Below are 11,690 nucleotides of genomic sequence, written 5' to 3' on the forward strand. Positions count from 1 at the left end.
AGCCCCGGCCCCGCGAGCAGGAGGGCGAGGCCCCCGGGAGGAGACGAGCTCAGGGCCCGGGCCGCTCGGCTCCCTGCTGTCACCGGGCTCGTCGTAGTCCCATGGCCGCGCCGCCGCGCGCTCCTCCCTCGGCTCCGCGACCCCCAGCTGCCCCGCGGCGGCAGAGGCAGCGCGAACCCGCCGTTCGAGCCCCGAAGCGACGCGGCGGCGGAAGCTGGCAAGGCCCCTCCTGCCAGTTCCGCGGAGACCTGGGAGCACACGTGACGACGCGCCGCGCGTGCGCGGTGGACGGAGACCCGCGGGCGGGTTTCCACGAGCGTGGCCGTGCGGAGGGGTTTGTGGGAAATGTGAAGCGAGAGCATTGGACTGCTGGAGAATGGGCTTCGTCCCACCGCCATCTTTATGGTGGGTTTTGCTAAAGTCGGGGCGGGGGCGGAGGAGAGGGGGCTGTTTATCGTCTTTTAAAAAAGATTTCTGGAGCTGAACTTCTTTACTGTTATTAAACCGAAAAGAGCCCTTGAAAGTTTTCCCCGATCTTGCATATTATTTTGAAATTTTTAGTGTGGAAATTTTCCATATTTTCAGCTTGCACAATCCCTTTCTCTTGGACGATTTCTGTCATCTCTACTCTCTTCCCTTCCCCCACAACGATTATTTTGTTGTTTCTTGTAAGCTACTTCTCGGAAATGAATGAAAATTTGGATGAACGGGAAGTTTGGATGAACTGCTCTAAGATCATTGAAAGGAAATTAGGAAAGACATGAAAGTTTGTTCCAATTCTCAAAAATTGAGAGGAATGGTTCTGATTAATTACACTTACCATAGTTAAGTTATGAGTCCGGGGCTAACTAAAGGGCCTATGCGTAAATCAATATTTTACTGACTTGGTTGAGGTGTGGCTACATGAGACAAAGTTTAATGAGTTTTGACCAGTGATGTAAGAAAAACAAAATTCTCACATTTAAGGTAGTGATGTAGCTGTTTATGAACATTCCTTACTCCACTCCCTGACCTCAAGAAACTGATTAAAATGATACATGCTGACCTTTGGCAAGCTGACAAGCGTTTTCCCCGTTGCCTAAACTTCTTAACCTGTCTTTCAGGAAAATCAGTTTTTGTTTGGAAATGTTGACTCACTACTTTGCTAAAAGGCAGAGGAAGTCCACTTTCGGGAGCATTTTAATAAATATATAAATTATGAATATATGTACATAATAGTATATTTAGCATAAATTTAAATTATGCGGCATGTTAATAAAATGAATGTCCATGAACGTACCTAAGAACTAGAACCAATGCTATTGCATCTTTTTCTTCCCTCTTTCATCCAGTTGCCAAATGTATTCCCAAATTTATTATTCCCTGCTTACTAATTTGTACTTTAATTCCTTTCCATGTGTGTATCCCTTAACAAGTTTTGTTTTTGTGTTTTATAAAAATATTGGTCTTTGTGATCTTTTTTTACTTCAGATGTTTGTAAGACTTATGCATTTATTTTCATTGGTTTATAGAGTTGCCACATTACCACAAATATATCATAAATTTACAATTCTACTGGCCATTTGATTTGTTTTCAATTTTTTTGTTGTTGGGAACAATAGTGCGCAGGAAATAATTCAAGCTCACACCAGAGTTAGAGACAAAAGGAAAATTTATTAGAGAAAGGAAAATGCTCCATAGACAGAGCGTGGTCCCCTCTGAGAGACGGAATGAGAGCTGAGGAGGACTGAGAAGGACAGTGAGAGGGGCCAACAGAGAGAGAGAGGTATGGGCATGTGGCATGAAAGGCATGGGTATGCAGCGTTGAAGGCATGCTATCAATCCCAGCCTTTCATCTATAGGTTTCCTACGGTCTGGCCACAGAGAATGAATGGTTGGATTTATTTTGTGTAGAGTATGACTTAAAGACTTGAAGACTCTGTTTTTCTGTATTGGTATAGGTAAATGGTTTGTTAGCAATCCCAAGCAGGAATCTTCCTTTATTCTGTAGGTTCTTGGCAGCACATTGCAAGCTCTGAATACAGCTTGATTTCACATTTAGTTCTCATGCCTCTTTTCTGCATTACTATGAACATTTTTATGCATTTTCCTGATCCCAATGTGCAAACATTTAATGTGAGAGTCAATCCGTGGTTGGTGGCACCAAATAACACCAAAGGGAATCCCCAACTTGGGGTGCTGTGAAGAAAGAAACTATTCAGTGCAAACAGCTCATTCGTGATACAGCACGGCTGTGGAACAGCTCAATAGTGTTACAGCTCAATTATGAAGCAGCATGAGTATAGAACAGTATGGTTGTGAGGTGGCCCTGGGGCAGCAAGATGGCCCTGGGGCAAGACCCCTCTCTATCTAGACAGCTCTGGTCTGCTCTGCCCTTGTCTGCACCACTAACTGGCTCTTGTTCACTCTGGTCCACTCCAGTTCACTCTGCTCTGCCCTGCACTACTTTGCTCTGGTCTTGGATATTTCACCTCCATCTAGGAAGTTCAGTCTTTAGAGGAAAGAAAGGGAAAGTGTGCTTTTTGAACCAGAGGGGAGCTGATGTGTACAGAAGTGCCCATTCCTGGTCCCTAAATCGATCCATCCTCATGCAAATGAGGTTTCTAAATCCTCACAGTTCGATTAGTCCAAAAAGCACTGTCTTGATTGATTGCAATGGAGTTGCTCTGATTAATTGGTGAAGATGCTAATGGGGATATAGCTGTGCAGCTCAGATTAGACAGGGAAAGTCTTAACCCTATTGGTTGAAATGCGATTCCAGGAATTCCCCTATAAGGGTTGGCTCAGATGGCAGGAACACAGTGCAGGCAGGCAGTTATGTGGTAAGTAAGCACGGCTTGAAGCAGGGCTTGCATGAGAGGCCCTTGTTTAGCAATGGCTGCTAGGCTCTGTGTATAAATTTGAGTCCAGTTAACCACCTGGAGCCCTTCTCAACAGGTAAACGTATGACTACTATTAGTGTTAAATGCAATTGGTGTCTTCAACTGGTAAACACACTCATATATATAAAACAAAAGTTTCATGAAATAATAAAACAATATTCACCTCTCCAATGTTTAAAAAAATGCTAATTGTGACTCTAGGTAAATGGATGACAGAACTCACAAATGAGTGGTGACCCAGTTTGGAAAACACTGCAAGAATGGACTACCTAGGATTGGAATAGCTGAGTCATAAGGAATGTGAATGGTCATTTTACAAGGAAATGACAAATTATTTTTCAAAGAGTTTGTTAATAATGTACGTGCTCAATAGCAGATGTAATTTTTTTTTAATCTTAGCCTCTATCAATCCTTAGTATTAGCAGATTAATTTTTCCAATATAGTGGGTCTCTATGGTATCTTAAAGAGGTCTTGGTCTGAATTCTTAAAAATACCAAATGATCCTTAGAGAAATGCAGATCAAAACCACAATGAGACATTACTACACATCTATTAGGATGACTACTATCAAACAAGCAGAAAACGTTAAGTGTTGGTGAGGTTGTGGAGAAATTAGAACCCTTGTGCACTGCTGGTGGGACTGTAAAATGGTGCAACAGCTGTGGAAAACGGTATGGTATTTACTCAAAAAATTTAAAATAGAACTACTATATGATCCAGTAGTCCCACTTCTGGGCATATACACAAAAGAATTGGAAGCAGGGTTTTGAAGAGAGATTTGCACACTCATGTGCATAGCAGCATTATTCACAATAGCCAAGAGATGGAAGCAACCCAAATGTCCATGAATAGATGATTGGATAAACAAAATGTGGTATATACATACAACAGAACATTATTCAGCTTTAGAAGGAAGAAAATCCCATCATATGCTACAACATGGATGAACCTTGAGGACACTATGCTAAGTGAAATAAGTAGTCCCAAAAAAGACAGATAGTATATGATTCCCCTTCTATGAAGTGTATTAGTTTGTTAAGGCTGCCATAATAAGATATCACAGAATGGGTGGCTTAAACAACAAAAATTAATTTCCTACAGTTTTTAAGGCAATAAATTCCAAGATGGGGGTATTGGCAGGTTTGATTTCTCCCGAGGCCTCTCTCAGTGACTTGTAGATAGCCATCTTCTCATTGTCTTCACATGGCCTTTCCCCTCTTTGTATGCATCCCTGGTGTCTATGTGTCCAAATTTCTTCTTCTTATAAAAGGACATGAGACAGATTGGATTAGGGCCCACTCTATGGCCTCATTTAACCTTAATTTCCTCTTTAAAGGCATTATCTCCAAATATAGTCAATTCAGAGGTACAAGGATAGGAGAACTCAATATCCTTAAGATAGCAATTCTCTATATTATATATACAGCAATCGATCTATATGACTTTGGGGGTAGGAGATACAATTCAGTTCATACTTTAGGCATCTAATGTAGATAGATAGAAAGAGAAGGCAGAATGATGGTTACCAGGGGCTGAGGAGAAAAAGAAATGGGGTGTTTGTTGTTGAATGGGTATAGATGTTCAGTTTTGCAAGATGAAAGAGTTCTGGAGGTCTGTTGCACAACAACGTGAATATACTTAACACTACTGTAAAAATGGTTAAGATGGTATAAAAAGTGCAAATAAAGTTGAGTATCTTTTCATATGTTTATGGTCTCTTTGTATTTCCTCTTCAATAACATGCCTACTTATGTCTTTTTTCCATTTTTCTATTGGGTTATTTGCCTTTTGCTTCTGAGTTGTTTGTGGGCATTCTTTATATATTCTAGATACTAATCCTTTGTTTGTTATATGTGTTGAAAATATCTTCTCCAAGATTATAGTTTGCTGTTTTACTTTCCCAATGGAAAGATGTTTCAGTTTTAATATAGTTAAATTTATAAGTATTTTTATCTAGAATTTATGTCTCTGTGTGTGTTTAAGAAATTCTCCCTAACCCTAAAGTGGTAAAGATATTCTTATTTTCTTCTAAAAGTTAAAATTTTTGTCTTTTATACTTAAGTCCTTAATTTTTCTGGACTTGATTTTAGAGTATGGTATGAGATAAGTGTTCACTCTCTTTTCTTTTTCTTTTTTTCCATATAGATAACAAATTGTCCCATCACTGTTTATTGAGAACTCCTTTCTTTCAGTGCCACTTCAAGCTTCTATGTATTCATGGGTCTGTTTCTGGACTCTGTGTCATTCCATTGATTGATTTATATATTCTTCCTCCAATACGTCTTAATACATCCTTCAGTTCTATCTAAGTACAATTTTGTGATAATTTTTGATAGCTAGTAGGGCAAATCTCAAACCTTATTTTTCTTTGCTTTTTTCAAGATTTTGCTCTCCCATATAAATTTTGGAATCAGAATTTCAAATTCCTTGAAAACCCCATTGAGATTTTGATGAGACTTGCACTGAATTTATAGCTCAATTGTTATATCTGTATCTATATGTAATATAGAGAATTGCCATATTAAGAATATTGAGTTCTCCTATCCTTGAACATGGCATTTTTCTCTATTTGGGTCTTCTTTAATGAATTTCAATAAACTTTTGTAGTTTATATAGGTCTTTCATATTCTAGTTTTATTGCGATTATAATTCTATTATATCAATCTTGACAGAAGATTAACAAAGTTTTTAAGAATTTTATACCAGCAGAAACACAGCTGCCCTGGACTGAAGGAGACAGAGACAGAATGAAATGAAGCAAGAATGACTCTAAGGGCAGAGCCATCGATGCAGAAGCCAGAGAGGGTAGTGCTGCCATCTCAGAGGACAGAGAGGACAGAGTAGTAAAGCCACAAAGGATTCCTACTAAACCTTGAAATCTAATAGAGTTTGCCCTGCTGAGTTGTGAACTTGCTTTAGAAAGGTAATCCCAGAGAATTTTGCCTCATGATGGACCATACCTAGAATTTCTGATTTAAATGATAGGATTTGGAACTTTTTTTGAGTTGATAATGTTTTGGTTTAGATTTAATGCTGGAATGAGTTAAGCTTTTTTTGGGGGAGGGGGAGGGTTCTGGGGATGGGATGTCTTTTGTGCATGGAATGGATATGAGTTTGGGGGAGCCAGAAGGCAGACTGTACTGAGTTGAATAGTGTCCTCTCTTAAAATCATGTCCAGTTTGAGCCTCAGAATGTGACCTTATTTGACAATACGGTCTTTGCTCATGTAATTAAGTTGAGGTCATATTAGATTACAATGGGCCCTAAACATAATCACTGGAGTCTTCACAAGAAAAGATAAGGAAGGACATACAGACACATAGGAAAATAGGTCCTGTGAGGATCACTGGCAACCACCAGTAGCTAGAAGAGGCAAGGAAAGATCCTCCATAGAATGTTTCAGAGAAAGCGTGGCTTTTCTGACACTTTGATTTCAGACTTCTGGCTTCCAGAATTGTGAGAGAATAAATTTCTGTTATTTTAAGCCACCCACTTTGTGGCACTTAGTTACAGCAGCACTAGGAAATTAATACACAGTGCCCCTTAATAATTGTGAGAAATGCTTGTCAAACATAAGTATGTGTAGGATTGAAAGCTCACAAGAACATGGCAGACTGGGCAAATAGATTAAATTAACAAGTGATGAGGGAATACAGAATAAAAAAGAGTTACTAAGTGGCCTTTTCTCAAGTGTGATGGTGCAGGAGCTTGAGAATGAGACAACAACTGCAAAATGATATAGTGAGGAAGCTTTGGCTCAGTGTTTAACTTGCTACCTAATGGGAACTGGCCATATGCCTATTTACAGTTCATCTTTTGTATCCCTTTGAATTTACATAAATAAAGATGGTATTTTGGCTTTTCAATTTCTATTGTACTTTAAGCTATTTTATGTTTATGACAGAAAATTTGGCATGTTTTGTTATTGCTAAAGCTGATAGAATTACATTCTCATCTTATTTTGTAAAAAAAGAACTTTTATATTTTTTCTTTTCACAAAATGTTTGTTATTTTTCCTCTCAGGAATTTTTACCCCAGAGAAACTCTGCACGGATGCACAAGGAGACATGCACAAGATGTTTATTGCAGTTGCTTATGGTAACCAAGAGTTGGAGACAACTTACACGTCCTTCATAAAAGAATGAATAAGGAAAATGTATAAGCATATGATTAAATATGGTGCAATGATTAGAAGAAATGAGCTGGATTATTATTTTTTTTTTTAGGCAAGGCAACCCTTGGTCGACTTCACAGATTGCAAGTACCTTGTCAGCTTACGATCCCTTATTTTTTACACCTATAGCACCTGGTCTTCCTAGGTGGTCTCCCATCCAAGTACTAACCAGGCCTGACCCTGCTTAGCTTCCTAGATCAAGACAGGATTGTACTTGTTCAGGGTGGCATGGCAGTAGATGAGCTGGATTTTCATAGAGCAATATGAATAGAGCTTATAAATAAGATTTTACAGAAAAAAAAAGAATGCAATTGATAGCACAGTTTCCTGTACGCAAATTAAGAAGTACACAAAATAGTACCACATATTTTCAAGGACAAATGTATGTATGAAAGGTAGATGAAAGAACATACATTAAAGACGTGAGAGAGAAAGCTTTTGATGGGATGCAGAAAGAAAATGGAATTGGGGCCTGGGGATAGAGATAAAGAAAAGAAAGACAATAAATACATTAAAAATTTTTTTTGGTGGGGCTTAACCTGGATGGATAATAATAACTTGCCATCAAATTAATATTCTCAATTCAATTCTGTACACCTGAGGTGAAAAAAGAAGCTTCTGCTAATAATTCACAGGTATAACATCTTTTGAAAGAATTATATTTTTATTTTGTAAATATTCTAGTTAGGTTATCTATACCAATGTGAAATAAATGAAATAAATTTAACATTTTGCTTCAATTTTTTAAATTGCAAATTATTTTATTAGGTTAATGGACCATACATTTACATAATAAGAACATTTCTGTCTTTATGAAAAGCTTACCAAGATTTTTTGCTTCAATCTTAAATAAAACTTGTTTTCAATATGCTTTATTAATTGTATATTTGTTTTTAAATTTTGTATATTTTTCTAATTTGTTTTCTTACAAAATAGCTCTATGACAAATTCTCTTCATTAATTTAATTCACATTTTGCCATTGGGTGCACTAATTACTATACAGTTGAGATTTAGAGACCATTATATTCCTGATTTAAAAAATGAGAAACTCTCTTATTCAGCAATCTAACTTCTCGAAGTAAAACCAATAGTTTCAAGAGGAAGCTCTAAAACTCTGTGGTTAGGACTTCTATTTTTAGCATGATAGGGTAACTTAGGGCAGAAAAATGCACACTTTAAGAATGACTACAGAAGTTGGATTAAAAAATATCTTTAATCATTTTTGGCAACTTCAAATTTGAGACATCAAGATTCTGGAGAGGGGAAAACCATAAAGAGTTGAACTAGCATTCTGCAGCCATGGTTTTCCATAGGGAATTTCACAATTCTGTGCTCAAGGAATGTGGCTGAAAACCCAATTAAAGTCTTGAGTAAAGGGCTGCTGCTGGAAGACAGAGAAACTATCAGAGCATTTGGCAATCCTGTGGGTCTAAAGAGACACAAATTGAAGGCTGGAGATGCAGAAGAAAACTGAACCTAGTGGTCAGGTTTCTTTCTGAACCATTTTGCTGAATTCTGAAGCTGTGAAGGGCAGGAAGCTAAGCAGCTAGGCAGAAAGTTTCCGAAAAGCAGAGTGGAGTTTCTGGCTGTCCCAGGCTACTGAGGAGTCAAGGATTAGAGTTCAAGATAAGTCATGGAAAGGGGGACTAGGGAACTACCCAGGCTTTTAGTTGGAACTCTGCAGGCTATGTTGTGTGGTGTATGTTTGAGTTCTGAAGAGGCAGAAAGAACTTTAGGAAAACTGCACCCTAATCTTGAGTCAGCTCAGTCCTCAATTGGATTAAGGTGATCTAACTCTACTTGCCTAGCACAGGAAATGGTGAACCCTCTCTGGGGATTCCTTCATCATTCAGAGCTTCTACAATTTTCAATAGAATATCTAAATGTCAATCAAAGAGTATCAGGCATATCAAGAAATAGGATAAAATGATCAAAAATATAGGAGGTGATTCAGAAATATAAATATCAGTCAAATTTTTAAATATAATTATGTCAAATATATTCAAGAAAATAGAGAAAAAGGAGAAAATAGATTAAGAAAAACAAAATTTCACCAGAGACAAATGGGACATAGCCAATAGGTCTAACATACATTTAATAAAATTTCCAGCAGATAAGGAGAAAAAGAAGGAGCAAATGCTGCAAGATGTTTTGAAAAAGAAAATGCAGAAAAAGTAAAGGTCAATTAAAAAGATAAACATATGGGTAAGTATGAATGGACTTTGATTGTATAAAAGAACGGTAATGTTCTTTACAATTTAAAATATGTAAAATTAAATGCACAAGAACAATACCACAAATGGCAGGAAAAGGTAAATACAGTTAGTGTTTTAAATTCTCAACATTGTCAAGGAAGTAGTAAAAGTAATCATTAATTCTAGGCTGTGTTGTGTGTTAAGTTGTGTTTCTCCAGAAGTATATGTTGAAATTCTAACCCCCCACAATCAGAATGTGACCTTATTTGGAAATACGGTCATTGCAGATGGAGTTGGTGAAGTAGAGATGAAGTCATACTGGCATAGGATGGGATCATAATCCAATATGGTGTCCTTATAAGAAAACGACCTTGTGAGGACACAGAAACATAGAGAGAATGCCATATGAAGATATAGATAGAGATTGAATGATACATTTATAAGCCGAGGGATGCCAAGAATTGCTGGCTATCACTAGAAGCTATGAGAGAGGCATATAATAGTTCTTCCTCAAAGCCCTCAGAAAGAACCGACCTTGCTGATACTTTGATATTAGGACTTCTAGCCTCCAGAACTATGACAGAATACATTTCTGTAGCTTTAAGCCATCTAGTTTATAGTACTTTTTATGGCAGCCCTAAAAAATTTACAGACTGTAATAAATTATAGTATTAGGTTAACTTCTAAAAGAATAGCTAAAAAAGTATAAATAGTAGACAGGAAACAAGAATAATATAGCATTATTTAATTAACCTCAAGAAAGATAAAAAATAAAAGATAAAAACCATCTGGGTGCGATGTAAAACAAGTAATAAGATAGTAGACATTATCATTATATATTAATCATTACATTAAATGTACACTTAATTACACTACATGTAAATGGATGAAATATTCCAATTAAAAAGCATCAGATTGGATACAACAAAACCCTACTATATACTGCTTATAAGAAACATGCCTTTATATAAGAACATAGAACATTTGAAAGTAAAAGAATTTAAAAGTATATTGTGCAAATGCTAATCAAAAGAAAACTGATGCATCTATATCAGTATCAGATAAGAACACTTTAAGGCAAAAAATTACTAGGAATAAAAAGAAATATTTAATAATTTTAAAGAGGTGAATCTTTCAGGAAGATATAACAATTTTATACCTATTTACACCTAATAAGATGGCTTCAAAATATTCGAAGCAAAATTTGGCAGAACTGAAAGGAGAAATAGGGAAATCCGCAGTCATCGTGGGACATTTTAACATGGCTCTCTCAATAGCTGATAGAGCAAGCAGACAAAATATCAGTAAATATAAACAAGAACTGGACAACATAATTAATAAAACAACCTAACTGACATACATAGATCATAACACACACCAACAGAATGCGCATTCACTTCAAGTACATGTGGAACATTTATCAGAATTGACCATATGCTGGGTCATAATGCATACCTCATCAAATTTTCAAAGGCTTGAAATCATACAGAATGTGTTCTCTGACCATCATGAATCCAGTTAGAAATCAAAAACTGTTAACTAGTCTACAGCCATACTACCTGAACAAGCCCGATCCCCTTTGATCTCGGAAGCTAAGCAGGGCCGGGCCTGGTTAGTACATGGATGAGAGACACCTAAGAAGACCAGGTGCTGTAGGCATAAAATAAATAAGTAAATAAATAAAGGATTGTAAGCTGACAAGGTCCTTGCAATCTGTGAAGTCAACCAAGGGATGCCTCGCCTAAAAAATAAATAAATAAATAAAAACTGTTAACTAGAAAAGCCTAAAATGTTAGGACATAAAGTAACATAACTCTAAATAAGTCATGACTCAAATAACGAGTCACAGTGAAAACTAATAAATAACCAAGCATGAGAGGGGAGGAAAAAATTTCATTGATGATCAGAGTAGGAATTGTTGGATATGATAAATTCTACTCAATAGATTATATTTTAACTTAAAAATATCTTTATCTCCTGAAGAAAAGATACAAAACAAATGCCAGCACTAAATAGAAATAGCCAATCTCTTTCCCCAAATATTGAACACTTAATTTTTATAATCAACAAGTACTTTTTGACCTGAGAATATGAACAATAATTACAAAGAAATAATTTTTATATATGTCTTTCAGACTTTCTTCTGGGTGAACGTCCTTATTTCTTTAAGAAATTTTTCCGATGTTGTTTAAGCCTCCAAACTTGCAACGAATAGTAAATAAGTCCTAGAAATCTAATGCACAGTATTGTGAATATAAACAACATTGTATTATAATCATCAAACTTGCTAAGAGGCTAGAACTTAATTATTCCAGTTACTAAAAATAAATGATAATTATGTAATGTGATAGAAGTGCTAATTATCACTACAATGGCAATCACATTACAATATATAAATGTAAGAAATTAATGTTTTATACTTCAATTTACACAATGT

At 36.6% G+C, this 11,690-nt stretch overlaps 1 protein-coding gene and 2 pseudogenes across 1 annotated transcript in view; 1 reads left to right on the forward strand and 2 right to left on the reverse strand.

Moving 5' to 3' along the window:
* Positions 1-400, reverse strand: part of TNKS2 (tankyrase 2) — a gene marked incomplete at its 5' end in the record, with an annotated part of 56,168 nt that extends 55,768 nt beyond the window's left edge. The window contains 2 exon segments of the mRNA XM_006925952.3: positions 1-107; positions 110-400. The exon segment at positions 1-107 is cut by the window's left edge and continues 7 nt beyond it. Of these exon segments, the coding sequence (XP_006926014.2) occupies positions 1-107; positions 110-400 (398 nt within the window).
* A 6,777-nt stretch (positions 401-7,177) lies between these two features.
* LOC112474218 lies at positions 7,178-7,297 on the reverse strand (annotated as a pseudogene).
* Positions 7,298-10,795: 3,498 nt separating this feature from the next.
* Positions 10,796-10,912, forward strand: LOC112474183 (annotated as a pseudogene).
* Positions 10,913-11,690: the final 778 nt, after the last annotated feature.

Source organism: Pteropus alecto, unplaced genomic scaffold (genome assembly GCF_000325575.1).
Source record: "Pteropus alecto unplaced genomic scaffold, ASM32557v1 scaffold88, whole genome shotgun sequence".
Taxonomy (NCBI): domain Eukaryota; kingdom Metazoa; phylum Chordata; class Mammalia; order Chiroptera; family Pteropodidae; genus Pteropus; species Pteropus alecto.